Raw genomic sequence first — 26,723 nt, 5'->3', positions numbered from 1 at the left:
GGGAGAGTATGCGAATAAAAATAGAATACAAGGAATTTTAGAATTGTTTTTAAACATTCACTATTAAGATCTCAAACCGTAAAGATCGCGTGTGTCTGTGTCGGAAAATCTTTCTTTAAAAATGTTTAAAAGGTGGTACTGCCAGTGCTTTGGCAATGGTCTTGTTCGGTCGTCAGGTCAGGTTACTATTCAGTTTTCAAACCATACAGTCACACTCGTCCAACTCGTATATGAATATTTCCTTGCGCATTGAAAATAATAGTGTCAGCCTGTAACGAAGCTGATGAGCTTAATAAGTAGAGTCCCAGCGGTGTTGTTAAATTCCATTTTATATAAAAACCTTCATTGCTTGAAACACAAACTCGAACTAACGTCAATTTTGAATTTCCCGTGACATTTGCACTTTGGGAAACACCGACAGTTTGTTTTGCACCGGGAAAACACCGACAGCTTCAGTTTGACAGGTGAAGTTGTTTACCAATCGCGTATGCGGGTCACTGCGTTCGCCATTGCTGTATCAGCAAGAACGCGAAGTTCAACCAATATTTCATCAACTCCCGTCGCCTTGCACGGTAACTATAGCTTATTTTACACTGTTCCCATTTAACTGTGTCTGCCCTGTTTGCTAACCTGCATAAACAATTTTGCTTTTATTTTGTTCCATCCCAAACTGCGCCACAGTTCCGTGCCGTTCATCTCGCCCGTCCGCATTCGACAGCCACCACCAAAATGATCGACCGTACCTCTGCAGAGGAAGAGATCAGTCGGGCGATCAACAGTGCGATGGGCTACACGATGAACGCGACCGAGTACTTCAACGGTTTGGACAATGGTTCGTTCACGTCAACCGTGGCGGGTGCCAGCGCCACGAAACCGATGGGCCGTGGACGTGGCGTTGTCGACGTATCGCACAGCCGGCTGGAGGAAATCCGTCTAGCCGCACGCATCAGTCGTCTCCAGGCGCAAAACTACCCGATGGGGCATCTGCCAACGACGCGTGAAATATTGGCCGGAGATCGGGCGGCCGAAATCACCGCCGGTCTGCGTACGCTCGGTATCCACAGCACGGACAGCCAGCTCAGCAGCCGTACCACCATACCGACCGTTGTCAAGGAAAAGATACGCGTCGACGGGAAGGTGCCTTTGATCCTGGACGGTGATTTGTTCCACCAGCGCTACTGCTCGGAAGAGGAGGATGAAGATGACGAGTCACAAAGTGCGTCACCGAAACCGTCGGAAAACATGAAATACGATCCATCGAAACCGCTCACCGTGCTGTTTCCGACGATTGTCGAATTTCGACAGCCGATACCCGACCCGGAATCAAGCGGAAGTGAGCTGAACACGAGCGTCACAAGTTCCGCCAGCTCCAGCTCCTCGAAAAACAGCTCAAGACGAGGTAAGAAAAAGAAGTGGACCAAAGTGCCGGTTGACATGGTACTGTCCTCCTCCAAGCATATCGGGCGTGAGGACGGGGATGTTGTTTGCGGTGGTCCTCCGCTGCCGCCCCACAGCACCTACCGAAGTCGCACCGTGTACAGTGCGGAAGGGATGCGAAACATCAAATGAGAAGGGCACGGTGGGTGAGCCTTTTTTAATGGAGCCTGTTCCAGTTTTTTTTACAGAAATACTAGAGTAATAGATTTTAGAGTAATGCCGATAGCAAGAGATAGCGCAGAGGAAACGGAATAGGATATGTTTAGCGATTTATTCGGCGATCGCGTTTGGGAAGAGGGTTTTATAAAACAACTGCGCAATATTATTAAACATTATGATGGTTCCTGGTACACAGTTGGGCAACATCCGAAGTGGTTTTCAAGGTGATTGTTCTTGAAAGCAAGCCCCAAAATAGCGTGTAAATGGGTAAAGAAGCGAATCGATGTCTTGTGATTAGAATTTTGGCATCGTTTGTCGATAAGAAGGTGGATTAGGTTGATATACAGGTTTACAGGTCGAAAAAATGAACTCCATAGAGAACTTTTGCATACAACTGAAGCAAACAGCAAGTATGAATTCGATTTTTGGATGTGTACATCGCAAGAATATAACATGCCTGATATATACCGGCTTTTTAGGGCCGTTTTCATACATCAGGAGCTATGAGGTCAATCAAATTCAGGCCTTATTGGACAATCAGGCACAATGCCAGGACGCTGTTATTAGTGAAGCCTATCAAATAACCATAAAAATTCACACCATTATAAGAATCCATGCAAAGAATGCCAACATTCAACCATATACAGGGAAAAGTCATCGTCAGTACAGAACAGTAACACTTAGTTGCAAATGAAATCGTGTAATAGGCCAACCAATAGGGGGATTTAAATTGTGACGGTCCCGTAGTACAATCGTCAACTCATACGACTTAACAACATACCCTTCATAGGCTCATTCCTCATATGGACCGTCTCCCCGTAGCAAGGACGAAACTAACTATAAAATTCGAACGCCTCTATAAAAGTCCGACAAGAAATTACTCCAAATAGAAGCAGAAGAGAGGAACCAGGGCACTGCTCTAAGCGAAACCGAGCAAAAGATTTAAAATTTCATATCATAACAAGAATTTGATGCAACCATTTAGCCATACACACAGTGCAGAATCACTAAAGCAATAGCACTTTGTTGGGAATTAAATAGGAGAATAGGCCATTTTCAGAATTGGATCAACAACACCCTTCTACAGGCTGAAAGGGGGCGGTCCCGTGGTACAGTCATCAACTCGCACAACTTAACAACATACCCATCTTAGGTTCTCAAGCCCAGAATGGACCTTCCTCCCCTTGTAGCAAGGACCCTGATTATCCGGCTGCGTAATACTGAATAAGTCTCGAAAGCGCCTGTGTAGGCCGGGCTTGTCCGCATGTGGCGTTACGCCCAAATAGAAGAGGAAGTTCATGTAAAAACCGAACCATTTTTTCATGTTCAATCAAACACTTTTTACAAATACGTCCAATAAGCCTGTGCGCACAAAAGCCCAGCCAAGACCGACATTACGACGCTACGTCAAGCAGTTAATCATGTAAAATCACAGAGAGTTTATATAAACGTTAAGCAACGAAAGAACCAAGTTCGGACTGTGATTCGATTCTTCCATGTAACGGTAGGCACTCTTCTAGTTGCTTTGAAACGGTCCCAAATGAATTATCTGAAAATATTTTTTTCTGAATTATATTATTATTGGCATGAAAATGTAAAGCGTCCAGCTTAATTCGTTCAAAAATGCATATCACAACTCCGGTGAGCGTTATACCCTCCTAAGAATTGATTTTGAAACCAGTTTGTAAGGTTTGCTGTTTGAAACTGTCCGACTAAATTTATTGTAAGAAATGTACGATCATCTACTAAAAACTACCATTTTTTCTTTTACGCGTTACAATAAATACGTTAAAATGTCCACTCATGCTTAATGCAATCGAATGCCGCGTTCGCTCCGTTCGTCTATCACAAGCCCAGCCCCAACGGAGCTGTTTGTAATGGAATCTGCTCATTTCGGTTTCCGTTTTAGTACCTCACACAAGCTGCTTTAAAAAAAATCCAATTCGAAGCACAATAAGAATGTTAGCTGTTGGACGAAACTGGTTGGATCTCTCCAAAATAGAATAGAGCTTTCAGACGAACGGGGTTTGACCGGGCGGTACGCTAAAAGATTAATAACTAACGCTTCTAAGACCTAACTCCTAACTGCCGCAGTACAGCAACGTGTACCGTGTGTTTTTGTGTCCTTCCCTGCGCCTGTCGCAAATGGGTCGCCTTACCGCCAAGCATCACCAGAAGACCCCATTTTGGACAGCTCTTACCCTAATAACCTAACGCTACCATTACTTTCCAAGTACTACTTCACTTTAGTCGCTCGTTCGCGGTGCCCCATGGAACACGGTTTGGCCGAAGGGGAATGGGGGTTGGGGAAGGGTTGAAGGTTCGTTCGAGTATGAGTATGTTTGCGGGTGTGTCGTCCTGCAGGGCGCACTCTCAGCACTTGTCCTTCTTGCAGTCGATCACGTGGTTGCTGATCTCGGTCGCGTTCGGCGGTCCCTTCTCGTACAGGTAGGTGACGGGCCACAGTTCGGCCGGTGCGGTCACCCCGTCCCCGTCCAGGTGTCTCAGTCCTCCCGGCTTCGGTGGTGGCTGATAGATTTCACCCTTTTTATTCGCGTCTTGATAACGCGTATCGTGCTGTTTCTTGGGGAAGTACTTATCGCTGCACTTGCGCCACTGATCTGGGGCATCACCCACGAAGCACCTGTGCGGGGTTTTAGGAGGGGGGTGGGGGGGAGGGCGAGATGGGAACAGAAAGAATAGTGTTTAGTGAGTTAGGCTGAAAGGAGGAACCACCTTTATGGAGCGGCGCAATGCAAACCAGATACAACAGGACAAGGTACACACTAAGAGACACGAGGTAGACTACGTGTATACTAAAGGTTTGTTTTTTTTTTGTTTTGTAGGGTACAACACATACACATAATGATTTGGAAAACAGAACATTGAGTAACAAATTAAGGTAAGTTACAATAAACACATGAAATTAACAATGATTCCGTAAACACACGTGCCCGTGTACCGAGAGCGGACGCTTGTCGTGGTGCGCTGTGTTACAATAACCCGCATCGGGCTGTTCCCGGGTTCTTTTGGAAGGAACAGTGGGTTTTGGTTGTTGTTGTTGTAGTCCTTACCAGGGATAGTCGAACCCATGCGAGTAGCCGCAAGGATGCTCGGTCTTACAGCAGTAATCCCACGAACCAATCTCACCACCCTCGATCTCGCAGGAGTAAAATCCTGTGATCTTGTTTCGCTCGCACTTGGTACCGAGGCGGCAGGGTTTCCCCGACACGGTATACTGGCGCCGACTTCCATCACCTTTATTGGAGCGAAGGGGTGGTAGGAGGAGGAGGAGGAGGAGGAGGAGGAGGATGGTTTGATAATAACAGACAATGAACACAGATATAACGTTATGTTTGCTTTTTGTGTTTGTGTGTGTTTAACAGAGGTACAACAATGTGAAACTTTTGCAGAAAATGAGTGTGCGTGTTTGGAGGTGTTGCTGAAGACAGAAGAGTCTGATGAGTGATGGTGATGGAGTACCACACACATACACATAGGACGACTCCAAGGTTGATGGCAAGGTTAAGCAGTACACACTACACTGGGATGGATGAAGAAGTATCGGAACATATGCAAGCATGAGCACGATCGTGATCGAGAGGAGCATCACGTCCACTAACGACTAATGCAGCTGGGTAAGCAACTAAGTAGCACTAAGCCTTGCTCTACTATTAGCTAGTAAATATCTGAAGCTGAGCCTAGCGATGAAGATGGTCTAGATGTGTTAGCATTAAAGCGTGACCCCATCATCTCATCCGGCTCTATCCGGTTGCGGTGGGCGCCACTTTCGGGGCGCTACTACCGCGTCTACTAAAAGCATGCGACGACGATCGTGCATCACTACCGTCTGCGGTGCCGCCTGCCGTCCGGTTGGCGGGATGAAGCAGTATGATGAAGCTGGAATTGGTGGAGTTAGTGGTCGGAGTGCGGTCGATGGTACGATTGGTGGCAGTGTTGGTAGTAGTGAGCATGATGTTGTCGGTGTTCTTGTCTCGTTCGTCCCGGTGACGGTCGACATTGGTGTTGGTGGTGGTAAGGGTGGTGGTATTGGTGCTGGTAGTGATGATGATGCCATTGGTGCGATTGCGAGCACCAGCCCGACCGTTACGGCCCCCATTACCCGGTTCGCGCAGGACGTCTATCCGGCGGTCGTGATTCGCCCGAGTGCCACCGCTAATCGTCGTTATCTTGTCCCGGCACGTGTAGTCGAACGGGTTCCACGCGAACAGCCAAAAGTCCCGATCGTTCGTGTGCGCATAGTGCACGCCCAGCTTCAGCTCGCTCTGGTCCAGGTCCGACATCTCGCAGTTGTACGTCGACGCTTGGGCGCTACAGGAACGAGTCAGCCAAAAGCGGTTTAGTTTTTTTTTATGCGGGGACTCAAAATTGATGCTAAGCAGAGTTTAATTGCCCTCAACCAGGGAAGAAAGTACTGCTTACCTGAAGCTAAACGAGAGGCACTTGAAATGGGTTCCCTCGCGCAAGCGGACACACTCGTTTTTGCAATCGAGCTCGGTGTTTACCGACGTGACCTTCTTAATTGCGGAGGAAAGCAGCTTAGCCGGAGATCCATACCCAAGGTAGCAGACTGGAATGAGCAAACAAAAGCAAACCGTGTAAAATCGTTCCTCCCGATCCCAAAGCTACCGCACTTACACTTCTTGCTGTGCTTATCGTCAATGATGGGCTGAATCTCGCAACCCTGCCCATAGCTGGCCCGCTCGAACACGTCGAAGCTTTCGTCCGGCACCAGATGCCGGTCCTTGTCCATATCCCGCACCGGCCAGTCGGAGAGCTGACAATTGTCAATCACCGCATTGACCGCGTTCGGTCCGAAGCTGTACGTAAAGGCACGGCACGTAAACTTGGCCGCCTTGATGCACTCCAGCTCGCACTCACCGATCGATCGGACGGTGAGCGAGTCACGCACGATCGATTTGAAGAATCGCGCCGAATCAATCACCCTTATAAAGCACTCTGGAAAAGAAAACGGAATAGAGTATAGATAAAGAGCTACAATAGCAAAAGATCTTCTTCCGGAAGGTCCCAACTTACGCGCATTATAGTCCCGCCTGGGATGGTTCAGCTCGGGATGGCAAGTTTTCGCATCATCGCTCATCGAGTAGATGTCATAGTCCCGGTCCGGTTCCAGGTCGGCGTAAAAGTCCAGCAAATTGAACGGCCGATCACACAGCAGACAGTTTTCACGCGACACTGCCGAATAGCGGTAGCTGAACGTGTGACACCGGAACCGCGTCTCCGAGTAGCACATCCGCTCGCACTCAATCACGGTCGGTGTGTTGAGGGCGTACTTCACCACACCCTTGTGCAGTCGGAAACCTTCACTCGACTTTACCGAACACTCTTCGTGGCTCGGCCGGCGTATCCACTGCTGTGGACCAAAGCCTGACGGTCGGTGATGCTCCACCGCGTACGGATGCTGCAGCAGATGATGATCTTCCTCGTAGCCATACTTGCTACCACCGTAGCTCCAGACATTGTTGTCATCAAAGTGATGATCGTTGCGCAGCTCGAAGTAGTTGAAAGATGGGCTGTCGTAGCGTTTGATTTCATTCCGTAGGCCCCAGTAGTCCGAGATGGATTTGTACGAGTCGACGTTAAACGACGGACCGTACGAACCACCGTAAATGCCACCGTTTTTGTGTATGTTCTGCCCGATCAGGTACGGTATGAAGGTGCTCGGCTTGCTACCATACTGTTGCACGGTAGCTACGTGCGACGGTGGGCCTGGTGGTGCCGGATGTCCTGCTGGTGGATCACGATCTTCGTACGGATGGCGTGGACGATGCGCCGGGCGGATGTCTTCATGATGAAGCGGTCTCGGGTAGTCGGGACGCGTTTCGTACGGTTTGAAGAAACCATGATCTAATGTTCCGTATCGATCGATGTCACTGCCACCGTACGATGGGGGTTTGTAGGGCGGTGGAGCTGGTCGGTAGGAGTCGAGCGGGGCTGATGCTGGCGGTGGTAGCGGTGGTGGTGGAGGATAGTAACTGGAAGATGGACTGTAACGCTCAAACTCCGGTCTGCTTGGGTACATCGGTGGTCGGTACTTGTCGAGCGCTGTGATGACGGACGGTTTGTACCGGTGGTCCTCCTCGTACGTATGATGCTCGGATGGGTAGGGTTTGTAGCTTTCTGGATGATGCGGCCGGTACGTCGTGGGCCGTACAAACTCCAACGTCGGTCGGAAGGGTTTCAGCATACAATCCTTACAGCTCGGCCGACAGTTGGAGCTGGCACTACGATCGCGCTCGTAGTAGTCGTAGTCGGCATCCCGAATTAGGTTGGAGTCGCGCTGATGCGGGCTAGAGTACAGATCGATCTGAGAAAGCGGTTGATCGATCAGCTCACAATCGCCCTGTCCACGGCCGGTAGGATCCAGCCTATTGTTGTTAGAAAACAAACCAATTTAATCTCTTATCACTGTGAACCTCTTGAAGATGACCTACCGATAGTTGAAGCCTTCGCACGAGAAGCGCCTCTCGTCACCGCATTCACGCTGGCAGTCCTCCACTCGCTCACAGATCAGCGTCCGCCTTACCCAGTGCGGGGCGACCCGTTTGCCGGCCAACACCCGACGATAGCACGCTGGTAGGGAAAGATAGAAGCAAAACGTCAAAATTGGCACGAATTATCTGCAAACTTCATCAACTTCCCGCGGAAGGTTAACTGAGGACGCTAGAAATACTCCCAAGAAGCTTGTACCAGATTTTTCTTTCCGATTTGCGACCGGTGATCATGTATGATCGCTTGGAAATCATCATTATGATCATTACTATCGCCATTACACCATCTAAATGTGTCTGACGGAAGATGTACACGGTCAGTCGATGGGGGAAGGCTTTAACGGGCCACCGAGTTTTAGGTCACACAGCTAGTGAGCTAGGCCCAGTAATTCATGGCCAAGATCACCAAGAAGAGCGTTTTGGGGCGTTCATAAAAAAAACGCATTGTATTCATAAGACATCCCCAAACAATGCATAACAAGAAATGTGAGAGCACACACACAGCTTGAGATAAACTTGAGGTAGTTATGATCGTTGATGTGACGGCTCTGCCCATACTGTGACCTCATCTCATGGAGCTCGGAGATTTGGTGTTTTTAATGCAGCCTGAATTGAAAAGAACCCGGAAACGACACAACCCTTCACGACGGGAAGTGACTGTATTTCCTCTTTTGGGTTTGTTTTATGTTCGACGCGAAGTGTTGGAGAATAGAATAATTCGTTGATGGCAGTTGGCACGCTTTTGTGCGATTTGAAGATGCTACCGGGAGAGATAAAGGTATGCCAACAGCAATACACATGTCTTGTAGTTTGTGGTTGCGAAAACACCCTCTTGTCATGCATCGTTGATGACCTCCTCTCTTGCAAGGTTCAACTTTGTTGCGTTTTTTGGCTATTCTTGCTACCTTTTGGATGCTGTTCCTATACGGGTGGCTAGAATTTATTGTCCACAATTTGGGAGGGAGTAACGCCTAGCGCCCGTACACGCGATGCCACGTATGAGCTGTCGTGCAATGTCGCAATAGTTGCACACTCGGTTCTGCAGGTTCGGTTGCAACAATGCAATTTCGTTGCATGCATCTCCGACCGATGGGGTGGTAGAGCGCACACAATGGGCGTATTGAATTCGCGCTCATGTTATTCATGTACGGGTACGCAAAACGGTATGGCAACGGTTTTGTTAGCCCGATTTTTGGACCACCGGCCGGTTTGAAGTTTCTGTTTGTTCTCGGGCGATGGCGGTGGGTCGGTACAAAAACACAAAAAGGGTTCTTGCGCGATCGATTGTTTTTGTGCATCTTGTCATGTTTGCTTTTCTTGCTTGTCACCGTAGCCATTCTTCTTTGGCCGGAGAAAAATGGTACTAGCTTACACCGCTCCCTGTGCGAAACAATTTGCGAATAATCAGCCAATCAATCAAAACACACGGTCTGCCACGTTTGTACAGATTTTTATGACGATTTCAACACCTTGCTTCGCCCTTTGCAGGAGGTTCAGAGCGTGTGTGTGAGCAGTGTTAAAGGCCAACATGAAATATACTTTTTATTGCATTAAGTCATGTTTTTGTCTAGTGTAAATCTTCTTTGGAGACCAATATGTTCTCCTTCTTTCAAAAAGGCCTCTTTAGAACATACAGACTTAAGGCAGTTTTTATCAAATACAGCTTAACAACGCAAAGTGTGAACGATTATAGCCAGGTTTGGAGGATTTACTATCATTACAGTAACTCCAAAATGTTGTACACCATAGATTTTGTGCTAGATAAGAATACGAAGCATAAGGAGCATGAAGGAGATACGTTTTACTTTGAATTTATCATATAAGATGCAACATTATAAAATGCATTACATTACAACATTATTCTTGAAACTTCATTTTTCGGTTTGAAATGAACCCGTAGAACCCAACCTTGGAAGATCCTATTTTCATACCCCGATTTTCGGCCTCAGGATTTATAGTCATATTTCGTAACAGTTATTTTAAACCTCAAACAGACATCTGGCTCTAAAAATATGAAAACATTGGGTCTGTTTTTGCCACTTATGACTTGGAATGTTTTACCATTCTGCTTATATTTTTCACGCGTTAAAATTCCGTTATTTTGTTTAGGTCTAAATTTATCAAATTGTGTCTAACCACTAACCAGGATACCAATTTGCTGATCGTCCAAAAGATTTCGAAGAAAATTGCTAAGATGGCAGGAAGTAATTTCGCTACAGTTTATTGTGGCAAAAATACCTTTACAGTTTGGTTTTATTAGATGGACTTTTACAGTTTGGTTTTATTAGATGGAAGACGAGAAGCATATTGAAATAAGACGAAAGACGAGAAAAGCAGATTTCAGACAAGAATTTTCAAATAAGAATGACATGCATCTTTCAGAGCTGATTACTACTGACCAAAGATAGTTACTCAAACATTTATTTTGAATTGAACATTTGCAACGTGTTTGATCAATTCCGAAAAAAATCGAAATTTTGGGAACCTCCAGCAGTTAATACTTTAACTAGCAATGGTTACTCTTTGGGTATATTGTGTAGTTTGGCTTTTTTTGCCAATATTCAAGGGGAATTCAATGGCTTAAAAGAACAAAAAAAACTTAAATCAAGAATATGTTGGTAGATCTAAAAAATTATGCCATATTCTGAGAGTTTATCGATTAATTGATATTAAAATTATCTTAGGAAAGTAACAATTGATCAAGTTATTCGAAGATATATATGTCACATCTTTAAGGAACTTGTTTGTGGGTTTCAAAGGATTTCAGGATGTACATATGAAGATTTTATCATCGATATCTGATTTCAACAAACAGGTTTTGAAGTTAGACAAGTTACTGATATTATTCCGTCAAAATTACAACTTTCCTTTTTAAATAAATTGAAAGTGTAAAATAGTTAGAATGTAATTGTTCGTAACGACCTTTAACTTCACCATTGTCCAGTTTAATTCTGTATTTTGACATCTGTTTAAGATAAAAAAATCTTGGTCTTTATTTTGCAAGCAAAGAAGAATAATTTTGAGCTTGAAAACGATGAAATTTTGTTCGACAGACTGTTTGTGCAAAGCATTATAAGATATTTCAATTATAAACCTCATTTACTAAGGTATGAGTTATGAAATGCTAATGATTTTGTATCGCACGCCACGCCGCTGTGAACAATGTAATGGAAAACGTCTGAGATTAATCCAAACGCAATAAATGAAGTATTGAAGGACATGAAAGCATTGAGCCATTAAACCAGGCCAATTTCGCTAACCTTTCGCATCTTCCACAATGATGATCGTCGATGTAATGTACTCCGGTATCAACCCCGATATGGTGAGACAGATTATCAGTGCCTTTGAAACGTCGAACACCATTATCACAGATCGAGACGGGGTGCGCGCACACAATTCGACACCTTACAGAAGCCGGCCGTTCGTTGTAACGATCACAGATCACGGATTCACTCTAGATCAGCACCAGCTGCACTTTACTGCACCACATTTGCATACGCACTACGGACCAGCATCCAGCAGCACAGTTACGGCACAATCCAACTATGATTCGTATTCTATGCACCAATCGAATAGAACGACCTGTGTGCGGTAGATGCAATTGCTTGGCGGGCGATAAGCTGGACAAACGGTTTTACCACACAACGAGGATGTCGATTGTCCACTGAGCTGATTTTTTAGTGTATAAATGCAGCACTTGGTACACTGTGCGATGGATGCATCACGTTTAATATCCGGTGCACAAAGTCCAATCACCACTATCTGCCTGGATCTGTAACTGACCACTACAAGCAGAGCTTCTACGCAGCTCCGTCCCTAGCAGGCTAACACAAACGCAAGAAGCTGCGCCAACCACAAACGGCTGCTATGTAGAGAAGCGATGCGAACGTCTCCACCGCTCATACGAAACTGTGCAACCACCTTTGCGGGCGTTGAGTGAAGTTTAGGATTTTCGCGAAGCAAATCTGGCGCAAAAAAGGGCCCCCTCTCCTCCCGGCTCCTCCAGTGCAATTTAGAATGGTGAAAATGGCGTGTGGTGGGGATCGAATCGTTCCGATCGTTCCGATCGTTTGGCGGGGTAGCACACAGCGTGCCACGGTAGCACGTCAGTTCCCACCCTGGGTTGGTGGAAAATTGGACGAACAAAAACAGCATCGCGGGGACGGGTGGAATTCAGCTTTCTGACAGCTTCAAAAGCTGCACAGGCGTGCGAAAGAGATGCCTAAGCAGCGGCGAGTTAGGTGCTTGGCGCGTTAATTAAATTTGTACCAAAAACCACACACATCAAGGTAAATTTTGTTGTGAATGTATGAATCTCTCTCGCTCTGTTTGGTCTAATACTGATCGTGCGTTAATCTCTTTAACATTTTTTTTGTTTCTACTTCTCTCTCTCTCTCTTGACGCCGAAAAGCCATTGAAGGTCTTTGCCGAATCGGTTCGGTTAACCGTAAATTTGAATTTTTTCCATGCTCCAAACGATCGAGTGGTTTGTTTTTCATGTGTTTTGTTTTCATACCAACCATGGAGACATTGAATAATTAATTTTCCTGCACTCGTTCATAGTGACGATCATCCCTACCCCTTTGTAGGCGTCAAACTGTGCGTTTCAAATTCAGCATGTCAGCATGACAGTTACGGTTGAGGAGGCTCAAGATGTGGCTTCGGAAATCGATTACCTTCTCGATGAGGCGTCAGGCGTCCATAGGCACTATAATTTGTCATTTGCTAATGACTGATTTGAGCAAAAGATTAGACATTGGACGCCTTAAAAAATGAGGATCTTATGTCTAAACATTAATAATGATCACACTACAAGTCGCGATTTTGTCTGCTTTTCGTACGCTCTGTGGATGATCTTCGGACATCTCCAATAGTTAAAATCTTTCAACTAATTTGGTAATAAATATTACAAAGCTTATATGTCAACACCCTTCACAGTGGCTCGCACCATCTACTCTGCCCCCAGGCAGTGGCCGGATGCCCTGTCGCCCTCACTAGTCACACCGAAAGCTCGCTGGCTAAGCGGGGCGAACCATTTGCGTGCGTGGTTTGCGTGTGCGTGGTAATGAAAACACGAGGAAGATACCCATCTGTATCGGAACTGTTAGAGGTTAATGATGGCGGGTAGGTATGTATGTATGCATGCTTTTTTTTTGTACGTGTACCACATCTCGATCATGCTCGGACGGGGCAGGGCAAACGAGGAGCTAAATTATGCTAATTTGTATTATTTTGGGTGAAGGTCCATTGTTTTGTCTCGCCAGCGTTGGTGTGCCTTTTTTTGTAAGTGCACATACATACAGCTAAAATGTGTTAGAACAGAGCCGGTCTTTGGTTTCAAATGTAACACAAAATGATAGAATTTCGTTTATTTTTAGCACACTTTAACCTAACAAAAATGTGCAGATCATTGTGCAGCAAAGGATCGTCAGTGCCGGGTGGCCATTGTTTCTCCTTGCTCACGGATGTAGAGTTTATCAACCTTGTTGTGTGTCTTTCAAGCAGATTCGCGGGCGAACAGAGTCTCTAATAGAGCCGCTTCAGTCGCCACCCAAAGTAATGACCCTTTGTGGCCGTAGGACGCACACTAGGACGCTAAGACAACAAAGAACATTGCACGCTTGATGCGTACCCCGTGCGTCTCCGGACATTGGCCACCGGTGAAGCAATCCGTGGAAAGCGCGAAAATCTCTAGAAGACGAAGCAGAAGCAGAAACACCAGCCAGGTTGACTTTTCCGGTTCACACCGCGCGTAGTGTAAGTGTCGTAAGCGAAAACCGGCATCACGCTGCACTGGCTGGCTGGCAATCGTTCGTTTGGTGCAGGCAAGATGCGAGACACGCTCGTGTGCCGCTGCTCGGGAGAGACTTCAAATTTATGTTTCATTGCGGCTCATAAACTCATCAAACAAAACACAAACACATATGAGCCCCGAACGGTCAGCTGTTGGGGAGAGGTCGAGAGCGATCAAACACTGTCGGCTGCATTTCTTACCAGATGCAAATGATGCACCGTTGAGAAGAAAGAAAGAGGAGCTAACAAGCTTCCCTTTAGTAACGTAATAGTATTATCTGACCGATGATGAAAGCATAAGAAAACGCTAGATGAAACTGTTGTCTCGCAATTCGCTCTGTGGCCGGTGTGACGTGATGCGGAAGTACAACGAGCCCTTCAATCCCTGAGTATGCATATTTTACTTTCGTTTGTAGAAGTGAAAAGTTTCTTTGTGCTAGTTATATACTAGCCTAGACCAAAAAGAGGTCTGCGATGTCTCTTTTCGTAAAAAAATCAAATTGAAATAGGAAATGACCCTTCATATACTCAAACATCCTCACGATCTCACAAATGATCACCATGTTTCACTCCAACACTCATTTTCCCTTCAATTCACATCTTCTCTCCTCTACGCCCTCCACTGAATGCTACCCAACTTCATAATTATGTCATAATTGAATAGATGTGTTCTTCCTGTCCCGAACTAGTGTACATCGCTCGGTCAGCCCTTCACTACGCCACTATGCAGGTGTTGGATGTGCACCGGTTTTCTTCGATCGTGCAGGGTGTGAACTCTAGCTAATACCGACCACCGGTAATGGTCGCAGCAATTACCCTGCTTAATGGCAATGAAATGTGTGTATTCTGGAGTGTTTGTGTGTGTATGGGAGTGTGGTGTGCTGCTCTGCATCGGCGTTGTGTCAAGCGTGATGCCCTTGCTCTGTTTTGCAGCCGACTGTGTACCGAGCTGCATTGTTGTAGAACTTTTCGTGTTTGGTGAGTGTCTAATAGGCATGGCGATGTTTTGGACAGTTTGAGTAAACATTGTGTTAATTTGATAGTGATCTACTAAAACTATAAATCATTCCAAACGTAGATAATTAAATTGATAAACCCGGTTACACTGAGCACAATGTCCAGGGGAAAAGATCCAGGGGAAAGATCTTCTAATTTTTAAGTAAATGTTTAATTGTAGTATATAGTTTTTATATATTTTAGCTTTGGACTTAATTTGAGTCAAATAATTATGCGACTATTCACAAAAAATACATCAGCCTAATGTCTCATAGTGATTATTTGCGATATTGATCGCTATCAGGACACTGAGAGCTCTCTCACTCGACTCCAAAGAGTTCCTTTACGTCTTCACAAAGTACCTCAATCATGATAAAAGTTGTAGTTGGAGACAAGGAGACTACGAAATAGATTATTGTGTTTTGATATTGTTGCCATTTTTGACCTCTACGATCTTGTTGTATCCGTAAGGAAATATAAATGAATAAATGAATAACTGATCTGTTAGCTAGACTTTTGAGATAAACATGCCTATTTTATTTTATTAAACAGGTTTCTCTCTATAAGAATCTACAAAATGAACCTCAAAGAAGACATTTCCGAACAGAAATTCAGCCAATTTTATGATCCAATAACATCTGTATAATATTGTATGAATGGCTCCTAGCTTTACAACTTAATAGGAATTTAGCAACCCCAGCTAAGCTCGTAAGCAATTGATCTAACACTTGTCAAATCCAATTTTTACTGAGTCATTCTAGCAAGTATAAATTATTTATATATCAACATTGAAGCTCTACTTATTTCGGCTTGATACATTTAGTAGTTACATCTTAAAGACTTCTTAATGTAGCCTTAAGGATGGAAAGCTCATCAACTTGTTTTATAATTGTCTTGAAAAGGCATCAGATTAAAACCACTTTTCTCTATCCAACGCTAAAGCTGGTAATGAACTCAAAAGCTCACCAGCGCTGCCCCATTCAAAGTTACTTCCGTTTGGTCCAATTCATCGTACCTCTGCGTGCAGATCTGTTTGTGGGTCACTTTGCACCTGATCGAGTATACGGCAAACCGATCGGCTATGCAGGATCGAACCTGCACACACTGTAATATCGCATGAGAAGCATACATTAATCAAACAACGAACCCCCTGAGCCCGTATACTCCACCATGCACCATCACACATGTGCAACATGGCGCGACAAATGTCACTTTATAGACAGATGGATGAGATTTTTCAAACCACGTGGTCCGGGTAGGTCTACTCCCGCGGTCGGTGGTGAGAATTGGGGGAACGAATGTCGCACCGGTACGGTCCAGTGCGCTTGAAGCGATGTTCAGCAGCACAGAACATCGGAACCCGGTGTGTGTGGTAATTATTCTACTCGTTGTATGCGCCCAACAAGTAGCATCATAATTGTGCAATCGGTGATCAGTGGTCGCGGTGTGTTTGTGTTGCTGTAGATTTAAATGTTTTTGTCTTCTTCTATAGAGCTACGATCTTTGTACACCTTGCATAAAAAAGAGGATAAAGCAGTAACTTACGGCGTTTGGAAATGGTGAGTGGATGTAGATCGAGCTTATCCTCGTGCACGTTGTATCCTGCTCCCGATGATGGACCAGACTGAGCTACTGGAGGGGCTGGAGCCGGACGTACCACACCGTACCCTGATGGGCCGGAACTAGGTCCTTGTGCCGAGGGTCGTACCGGTTGCCCACCGTACCCGCTAGTTCCCGGTGAAGATGGTCGATGTATTTGCCCTCCATCATTTCCATAGCCATTCGATGGACGATAGCCCGAAGGATTGTTAGCACCATTATTGGTGTAATCATTACTACCAGCAGCACCACCACCACCAGTGCTTGGCCTTTGCACAACTCCACCATATCCAGAGCCACCGGACGGTCCTGCCGGCGGTGTACTTCCGGCCGGTGCCGAAGGTCTCGTCCCAAAGCTCGTACCACCGTACTCTGGCCGCAAATAATTGTTGTCCAGCGTTGGAACATTCTGGGCGTAAATCTCCGGATAGCCATTCTTATCGTTTGGCAGTGGGTAGTGCGTTTCGTACAGCATTGGGAATTGATAAGGATAGTTGGCGGGCTTGGAAGGACCACTACCACCACCGTACGTGGGCCGATAGTCTGGCGGGTACTTGGTGGCACCTTCGCGATCGGGCATTGTTGCACCGGGTTGGGTTGGTGGTAGTCGTTCCCCAGTCACCAGGCTGTACTGTGGTCCGGCGGCTGTACTTGTTGGAAGGTATGGATTACCGCCATTGCCACCACCACCTCCGCTGGACGGATTCGAGTGATCTTTCGTGGTGTAGAACTCTTCGGCCGGTGCCGTTGTTTCGGGCAGTGTTTCACCGTTCGTTTGGCCGTATCCGGTCGTACCCGGTGCGGTTGTACCGTATTCGCTGGTAGGTCGTGAGGTGTCTACAAACCCACCGTTCGCAGTGGTTGGGGCGTCGATGCCAGCGGATGATACGGGTGGACCGAACACCGGTGGACCAGGACGTTCAATGATGCCTGGCGGAGGAAAACCACCACCGCTCGGTGGTTGTGGTGCAGATGGTGGTGGAGGCTGTCGCTGCGGACCACCGCCGGGTTCACCATTGGGGAAGATACCCAGGCCTAAAATCAAGGAACAAAGTTTTAGTATACTCTTTCAGAAGGATATTTACTTTTTTGTGTTATGAAAGAAACTTAGAAAAAGTCTAGTAAGTCAAACTATGATTGTTTGTTATAGAAGCATTCAAGATGATGCATGATATGCACCATCTAGTTTTCCAGGTTCTACATTTAGTACATCTTTGAGCGTACATTAAATCGATAGCTCTAAAAATGATCTTTGATTTTATCAAATTATAAATGGTCGTTAGTGGAATTGTATAGCTTTTCTTCAATAGTTTTAAGACTATTGGATGTCTCCGCTGACCAGATGCTTTGTAGTTTACAAAAGATGATGTAATAATTTAGTTTAGTTCTCACTGTCATTGCCGCCTAATTTTGTCCTCAAGTCTTTAATTATAATCTCTAAGACTTACAGGGTTTCCCACAATTTATTGGTTGGTTCTCATCAATTTTTGGTTGGTCCCCGTATTTCTTTGGTGCGTTCCGACGATTTTTTGACCATTTCCCAGAATTTGTTGGTCCAATTGTATTGATATCCAATCGAAAAAAACCAATAAATTATGGGAATTAACCAAAAATCTATGGGATATGATCAAAGAAACGGGGAAACGCACCAAAAAATCATGGGAATGGACCAATAAACCGTGGGAAACCCTGTAATTCTATAACATCGAGTATCAATGTCTTTCTCTAATACTTTAATTCTCTTAAGGCACCGATTGTTGATTTTGTCAGAATAAAGTCTATGTCTCTGATTTCTACATGAGAAATATGAGATATATCCTCTGTTGGCATACTATTCCTATTCGAATTTCTATACCAATAGATTATTATTACTTCTTACCTCCCGGTTTGGGTGGCGGGTTGGTGGGTCCATCTAAAAAACAGTTGTACTTGCGCGCGTACAGATCAAAGTCCGGATCGAAGATGGTACCGACCGGGCGCGATTTCGTCGCGTCAATTGTGTTCGCCGACAGCTGGCACGTACCATTGCCCCGACCGGAAATGCTGCAAAATTGAAAGCGGCACACGAGCAACCACACAAACCAGGTACAAAAATGGCACAATTAGACAAAGATTAGGCAGCGGCAAACGGTGCGCTTTTACACTTCACCTACCCGAAAGCGAACGTTTGACATTCCTTGTCGTTGAGGCAGAGCGTTTCGCAGATCTTCAGCGAGTTGGTGTCCGAGTTGCGGAACGTTTTCTCGAACGGCAGCATCGCACCGAGCGCTATCCGCTCGAAACAATCTACAATTTGACATGGTAGGGGAGAGAAGAAAACAAATGCAAAGAATGTAGAGAGTACGAAGGACGGAAATGATTGTAATTAGCTCGTTAAAGTGCATCATGCGTGCGCAATTAAAGCTCTTCAATAATCGATGGAAAACGTGGCGGGGTTTACAGAGGAAAAAAAAGGTATACAAGTAGAGTAATTATGGGTTAATCTATGCTCTTTCTAAGCACCGACAGGTAACAAGGTCCATAGAGGCACGAATATTTTGTCTCATCGCTATTAAGCTATACTCGAAACGTAAAAGTCTTCTCTTCTAAGCGAAGATACACACCCAAAAAAAAAAACCAAGTATAAACAAACTATTGACGCACATTCCGCGCGGAATCGAATTGAACCCTCCCCAGCTGGCGAATTATTATGCAATCGAATTGAATTCCCATTCCGATCATTGTTCACCTGCCACCGACGCTGCCACCGGATGTCCACCATTGTTAGGGCGCCCGCAGCAACGGGGCACAAGCCAAACGCACTACATAAGCAGACGGTGTTTTGTTGCCGTTTTGGGGTGTTGGTTGTAGTGCTCCGGACGGTACTAAATGCGTACCCTTATGGTAGTGATTGTGCCGGTAATACGGGTGCTTCTGCTGCTTCTACGCCACGTTAGTACGTACGTGGTGGGGCAAGAGTTAATGAATCAGAACGGTGGTGCTAAACGGTGCAGCGATAGGACGCGTGGAACCATCGAAAAGTGAAAGTGGCCCACCGAGCGGCGTTCTATGTTGTAATGGGCGCATTGTGTTTATGTTTACAGATGTCAATTACATGGAGCGCAGATGTAATGGATACAAATGTTTGCTTGCAGAATGGTAGTCGTGGGTAAGGAGGTTGATTTTAGTAGTATTAAAATTTTGGTAATGTGGCCCTTAAAATTTGGGATTTGAAATCTTATGATCCATTTTCTTAATCGTGCCTTTTAGGATACTATCATTATCTACTTTGTAGAAGACATTGATTTCTTTTACAATGAGATAATTTTAAGCATTTAAATGTTTTAAAAAATTTATGCTTTTTAAAATTTTTTAGAAGACTTTTATACTGATATTGAAATCTAAAAGCTACACAAAATATATTTATCATCATATTTTTGTTACATTTTAAGAGAAGAAATAGGGATCTACGCAACTGTTGGTGTAGACTGTAGATGAAAAAAACTATATTTTATGATTCTTCATCATTTAAAAAAGGAATACTAAGCTGCTTTAAGTGCATTTTATTTACTATTCTCAGAATTAATACTAGATCTAGGGATGGTTTAGTATGAAACGATGCTAATGTAAGTCGTTAGAAAATGTTAGAGAATAAGAATTTTATATCTTTTTATCTTTTTTAAGTGATTTTTATCAGAATCAAGCAATTTCTATAGCCAGAATACTAAGTTTTGATTTCGTCTTTTACTACTCTAATATAAGGAAGAGGTTATACTAAAATGGTTATATTAAGGTTAATCGTTTGATATGGATTTTTTTATTATTTATCCGAAAATGGAATCCTTAAATGGATGCAAACAACGATAACAAAATCTATGTTTTTGTTTCTTTATTTGATCGTTGATATCTGCTAATAGATGTGCCTTAAGAAGTTTGTTGTAAGTTAAAATTGTGGAATATTAAATATGTTTTTTTTTAATTAATACTCCATAATGTAAGTATAATTCTATGAAGCATAGACAAATAGTAGAATCAATTAGATTTGTTGTTTTCCCGATATAAATACTTAAACATTGATTTGCTTCTTTCCTTTATTACTGTGCGCATTTTTAATCCACCTTAGCAGTGCACTTGTTAGATGTATCCCGAAACGATGTCAAACCAAACTTACCGTGCTGTGGCTGTACGAGCCGATTATCGATCTGGATGGCTGTGGCGAAAGTCACCGCAAGCAGCAACAATCGCAGCTGATAGCCGACGATGACTGCCACTTTCCTTTCCATTTCCGTCATTGCCCAATTGTGCTCGATTCTTCTGCTGCGCTTCGATGATGATAATGAGGTAGGCCAAAAATGGATCAACCAGTCGGCAGGCACTGGGCTCCCGTGCCACCTGCACACACCTGCTCACATAGACAACCTCTCCCTGTCCGTTGATGCCCACGGTGGGATCCCAAGGAGGCTGTGCTGCAGGCTAGACGGCCGCCGCTAGGCGTTGTGTGTTGTTGTGCTATTTTAGATAGTTCTGTTTTGCTGATTTCCTTGCGATTTCACAACTTAGTCGTACGGGCACGCGCAAAAGTCGCGAACTTTCGGGACACGGGCTAGCAGGGCCCTTGGCTCAATACAAAAGACTCTTTTAATTGCTTCCTTTCGGCAATTCGAAACGGTTCCTCCCCTGCTGCGTGCCTGAAAACGGTTCCAGTCCCATTAATCTTGCTTCGGCACTGCTCACACGCACACGCGAAAACTGTCCACGAAAGTCTTTCTTTTTTTGGAGGTGGGTAACCTTTTTTCCCAAAAACCGGGTTGAGATTTTTTAATGTTTTTTTGCTAGCTGCCCTTGTTTATGTTTTCCGCACAGTCAAACCACTTTCGCACTCTGACCACCCTGGGCTCGGTACACGTGATCAAGGTCAGGTACGGTGCGGTAGCCGGAGCGAGCGTGTTCCGGATATTACTGTACGACGTTTGCGTCCGGTTATGGGGTCGTGATGGGTACGATTTTTACGATCAAACGTATCAGGCCCACAATATCTGCACGAAACAAAAAGCGGCACGCAGCGTTCTCTAAGACACACGGCAAATGGTCTTAACAACTGCCCAATTCCCGTTAGGCCTATGGGTGATCACATTTCCAGATTTCCAACTTGGCGCTCCTCTGCTTACCTTGTGCTGGCAAATCTCACCGTTGAGACATCGGGACGGATGGGTGGTAATTATGATTTTAATTTACTCACTATCTACGGCTCTATCTGTTTTTATCTCTCTTTTTGTTGTTGTTGCTGCTGTAGATGTTTGCTCGTAGCTAGCAAAACGTGGTCGCATTCAAACGATGTCACCGGGCGATAGACGACGAACCCGTTCCTGTCGTCGGCATTACGCCTGTCCCGGTCGCAGTTCGTTTGCTTCAATTTTGTTCGCAATACCGTTGCAAGAGTGCTGTGGATGAAGCGGGAAACAGAACGGGAGACTAAGTAATGGAAAATCTTGGGTGGTTTCAATTAACACGCTGCGCTTTGGGGGTGAAAGATGGGACAGCAGGAGGAAGGTGGAGTAGGAGAAAAAAGAGATTTAATTAAAACTAAAGTAAGGTAAAGGACCTTTTTGTTCCCTTCTGAGCTGGAAATTGCTTTGTAGTAACACATGTAATATGATGTTTTAATTTAGAAACTATTGTCCTTATTCTACATCAACGCTCTTCTTTTTTTCGGTTGTGGGAAACCCTTCCAAGTCAACGCTCTTACAGCAGCTTACGGGCTCGTAGCCCTACAGAATTGTTTGCAAATGGGATCGTGCGAACTCTTGTCGATCCTATCCCATGACGAATTGACGTGGTGGCGATGGTGATAGGTTGTAAATCAGCGCACTAAAATGAGGCCATCACGAGACGTTTCGACGTCACCGCGAACACCGGACTAGGGCTGAACTCCCCGCTTTGGTAGGATTTGGAAGGGTTTGGACAGAATCGACTTCCCTCATTTCAGCGTGATGCCTAAATTGTGATACGCGAAACAGTAATACAAAGAGAGAAAACCCAACAAAAAGAGACCGCCCGTAACTTGGAGTGCCATCGAACGAGGAAACATTTGGAGGTCAGACATCTCTTTTGATATGTTAAAATTTGATGGATTGTATTTGTTTTTATTCCTCCTCTGCGGCACTTCCACAAGCGCAGGCTACGATTTTCGTTGTTTTATGTGGCGATCGAAACATAGGGGGATATAGGATTACGAATTCATTATGACAGGTTTGCGGGCTGAACCGGGCAATTATGGCATGGATTTAGGGTACTGTTGAAGGGCATATACCGGGAGGCTTTGTTACGATCTGCGTACTGTCACATCCGTATTGAGGGATATAAACGAAGAATTGATGAGGTTGAACTCTTTGTTCCTTTGACATTTGTTTGTGAAATTGTTTCTCTTCCCTGTTTTGTTCAGAAGGATACTCTTGGGTTTAGAATCAATGGTAATCTATTACATTAGATCAACTATTCAACCTAATCAACTCCTACTGGTATTCTTGGTAGTCTTGATTTTGATTTCTAAAATATGTTAAGAACGATTTAGACTTGTTGTTTTATTCGATAAGCTCTCCATACACATTCTAATCGAAGAATATCCTGTATCAATATTATTTACGTAGCTCTCTTCATATTTGCTGCGAATCTCAAGAGTGATTCATGTACCTGTTAGAAATTCTACACATTTTTTCATTATTTCTTCTGATATTAAGATAGCTTTCAATAAAGCTAGTTTTAAAAATATATTTTGAATTAATAGTGTATGAACTAGAGTTATTTTTTTATCTCAATGTTATGCTTCATCATTTTCAATCAAATAACATTTCTTCAAGATTTCCCGTTATCGTACCGACAGTGAGATATAAAAAATAGATAATCCTGTCTTGATAATCACATGATTTGAACGTATGTATACTTTTATTTCTGCAAATTATTGCGCATCGATGGCAAAATGCCACCAACAACTTCTAGTTTATGCATAGAAAACGCTACAATTACCTGCCCATATTGAATCACTTGCACCTGACCTCCAACTTACGAATCTATTTCACTCGAATTGTCCCCATTCACACCCTGCTGATTTCTAATTTCTAGAATTTCCAAACTCTTTCCTAATCCTGTCAAGGTTATTCTACACGATTCCACACAACAGCAGATTCCACCGTCCAGCATTGACCCCAATGTGGAAGAGAAAATTTCTCAACACTTCCAAAAAATGCTGGGACGAGGCTCGAAATGTTTGAAAAATTTTCACTGCCAAACATTACGAAACGGTGTCTTAATTCTTCCGTTTCTCGTAAAAAATAGTACAGAAGCTAACAACGGTTCGTGTGCCCTCTGTCTGTGTGTGTGTGTGTGCACCATTGCGCTTGTGTTACGTGTGATGCGCTAGCAACAGAGATCCCTCCATCTCCGCTTCTCCACCCGAGGATTCGAACGGTTGCGGTTCTGGCCGGGTGAAACGAACGAGCTCGCGCTCGCTTGTTGTCGTCCAATGCTTCTAATTATCATGTGAATAATTGTCGTTAAATTCGAGCAGGGCGTTGCGGTGGCTTCTGTGTGTTGCCTCTCTGCAATCTCGCTCCATGCCTCCGTACGCAGAGGGGTGGCGCAAATGCAGAGGCAAGGTCAATAAAACCTTCCCATCTCGATCGAGCCCGTGCCCGGGTCGGTTGTACGGGAGCGGTTGGCGGATAAGCAAGCGAACGTACGGGCATTCTCATTTAAATCGGTTGTTCTGCTGGCGAATTGTTTTACATTTCAAAGCACATTTTCAGCTACTGCTGCTGATGCATCCCTGGGCGTTGTAGCACCCTAAAATGTCCGATCGAGTGGAGTTTTGCTAACCGTTTGCTGTTTTTATAGCTTTTGCGACACTTTGGCAAGAGGTTCTAGAACTTCAAATAATTTGTTTTACAATCTGATGTTATGGTTCAATACATGGAAATTGCATTAATTGTCTTAAAATATTCTACAAAATCAAATAAACTATTATATTTGTTCTAGTTTTGTATCCCTAAACTGTAAATTACCAGATACATACAAACTGTAGGACAAAAAGGACCTTTACAAACACTAAAACACTCAAATGTCCACTCACAACGCCTTCATCATTGCACATACAGCGATTTATAATAGACAAGTTTCGCAACATACGGAACTAGTGCACTCGTTCGGACAATCGCATAGCAACACATTCACTACAGTAACATACCAAGCCGCAAAGATTGTTATTCAAATGTGCACCCACATTTGGACGTGCTCTACCAAACTCCATAAATCTTGACCCACAGTGTTCCCGCGGGAGTTTGTCCGGTGTTTTTTTCGGGAACAATTTTTCCCACGCCCGTAACACGTATTAGATTAGTAGAGCGCTTCGTTCTTAGTCACCTGTTTTTTATTTCATCTATCCACAAAACACACACCAATGCTTACTCTGTTCACTGAACCGCACTGTGTACTGCACACCCGAACAGAAGCACCAGCAGCAAAACACAGATCTAATCCGCAATGCCAACTAAAACTCACGCGTCTCCGGTGCGTCCGCGCGCTAGCGAATGACGAAAACGACTGAATTATTCGGACGCCGTCCGGGGTGATTTTATTTTTATATTTTAACATAATTTCCACCCCAACGCCTGCCGCCTGCCGCCTGCGCGCACACGCCAATAGCAGAGCGCTTTCGGTCGATGCTTTCGGGTCGGTTCCGATTCGCGCGCGCGCGCAAAACTCGGTGTGGACTCGGTACTGTGCGCACCACGCTTGTCGTACCGGCAGGGGCGTGCGCACATTTTGTTCCCGTAGGCGAATGTGTTCTGCGGGGCAGGTGGAATGTGGGACCGTTTTTTTTGGTGAAGGAGGTGCAGGAGCTTTTGCTGGAGCATTTTTAAAACTTTTTGAATTTATATTTTGGTTCAGCTGATTTGTTAAAGAAACTAATATTTTTATTTTTTTTATATAAGAACTGGCAGTTTAACTTTAAATCACAAAATCTATTATTGAGTATCTATTATCTTTAAATTTGAATTTGTGTTAAGATAATATTAAGACAGCAAGGAGTATTTTGTAAACTATTGTTTTCTGTTAATTTCTAATTTAATTAAAATTTAATTCTAATTTAAATATTTTTGAGTTGCATTGAAATTATTTATTTGTATTATTTACATAAAATAAACAGATCGCCGCTAAAAAAAATAATTATTAATAATATTACAATAACACAAAGACGAATTTAAGTAAATGGCTAAAATTTATATCATTGAACCACGACCACAACAAACTGAAATAATTTATAACGATCTTACCCAGTTTTTGCACGATCCCAGCATGAACGTTCATTCTTCATGGTAATAAAACAAAATGGATACAGACACATTCCTTAAAAGAAAACGAAAATTGGCTTAATCTGTGGAACATCCTGCATTTACAAAAAAAAAGAAAAGCATAAAAAATCCTTTTCAACTCTGCTGCCTGTATTTCCTAAATGTGTGAAACCTCAACTTCTGCAGCAGTATGTGGCACATAAGCGGGTGGGGCAAGAAGCAGCACTCGCAAGCCAAATTCGACAACCCAAAAACTTGATAATTAATTAAGCTTCCAGTACGCCTCGTTCGTGAGCTTCATGTGAAGAGAGCATTACAAAGGCACAACACAGCAAAGAAAAGCTGCTGTCGTTTGTAGAGCTTGATATTGACTCCCTCCCGTGGGTGCGGACGTACGGAAGATCGAAACCAAAGGTACTTGCGTCCGTGCGATTGAATCGTTTCAAGAAATCATCACAAAACCTGTTCCGTTTGTTGCTGGGAGCTGGGAACATAGTATATGCAAAAAAAGGAAACAAAAGGATTAAAAAAAACATCACCCGAAATTCTTTTTAAGGGCCCACAAACGCGCCCAACCGCTCGCCGGACGGTGGATGTTGGGTTATCTTTCCTTCCGGTACGGGACTGGGGAACCGGGAACGAAAGAAAGACCGCGCAGTGAGGGGATTTAACTTTTGCGGAGCGATCGTGTTCACCGTCATGCTAATAAGCTTGTCGAAACTTGTGGGCTTCGCGCTGCTTCCGAAGGGTTGGCTGTAAAGTTCCTTTGCAGCGCAGGATTCTTATAACGAAGAAGAGCTATCTTTAAATCTATTGGAATGAAGTCGTAATTACACCCGCTTAATCGCTTTCATGCTATCAAGTTATTCAAATTATCGTA

At 44.3% G+C, this 26,723-nt stretch overlaps 2 protein-coding genes across 2 annotated transcripts; one reads left to right on the top strand and one right to left on the bottom strand.

Annotated features, from left to right (window-relative positions):
• The first annotated feature begins 459 nt into the window (after positions 1-459).
• LOC133393049 (uncharacterized) lies at positions 460-3,189 on the top strand. The gene is made up of 2 exons (XM_061656223.1): positions 460-572; positions 682-3,189. Exon 2 carries the CDS (start codon positions 730-732, stop codon positions 1,567-1,569), a length of 840 nt encoding a protein of 279 aa, XP_061512207.1. The 5' UTR covers positions 460-572; positions 682-729; the 3' UTR covers positions 1,570-3,189.
• On the bottom strand, positions 1,223-25,112 carry LOC1279963 (uncharacterized). Its single transcript, XM_061656224.1, has 12 exons — positions 24,957-25,112; positions 20,668-21,937; positions 18,671-18,803; positions 18,397-18,560; positions 16,464-17,552; positions 8,073-8,211; positions 6,655-8,006; positions 6,256-6,576; positions 6,040-6,187; positions 5,720-5,928; positions 4,671-4,854; positions 1,223-4,240 (listed from the first exon to the last, which is right to left on the bottom strand). The coding sequence occupies exons 2-12, from the start codon at positions 20,786-20,788 to the stop codon at positions 3,970-3,972; spliced, it is 4,131 nt and encodes a 1,376-aa protein (XP_061512208.1). The 5' UTR covers positions 20,789-21,937; positions 24,957-25,112; the 3' UTR covers positions 1,223-3,969.
• Between the last annotated feature and the right edge of the window lie 1,611 nt (positions 25,113-26,723).

Source organism: Anopheles gambiae, chromosome 3, assembly GCF_943734735.2.
Source record: "Anopheles gambiae chromosome 3, idAnoGambNW_F1_1, whole genome shotgun sequence".
Lineage (NCBI taxonomy): Eukaryota > Metazoa > Arthropoda > Insecta > Diptera > Culicidae > Anopheles > Anopheles gambiae.
This window is presented reverse-complemented; position numbering and strand designations above follow the sequence as displayed.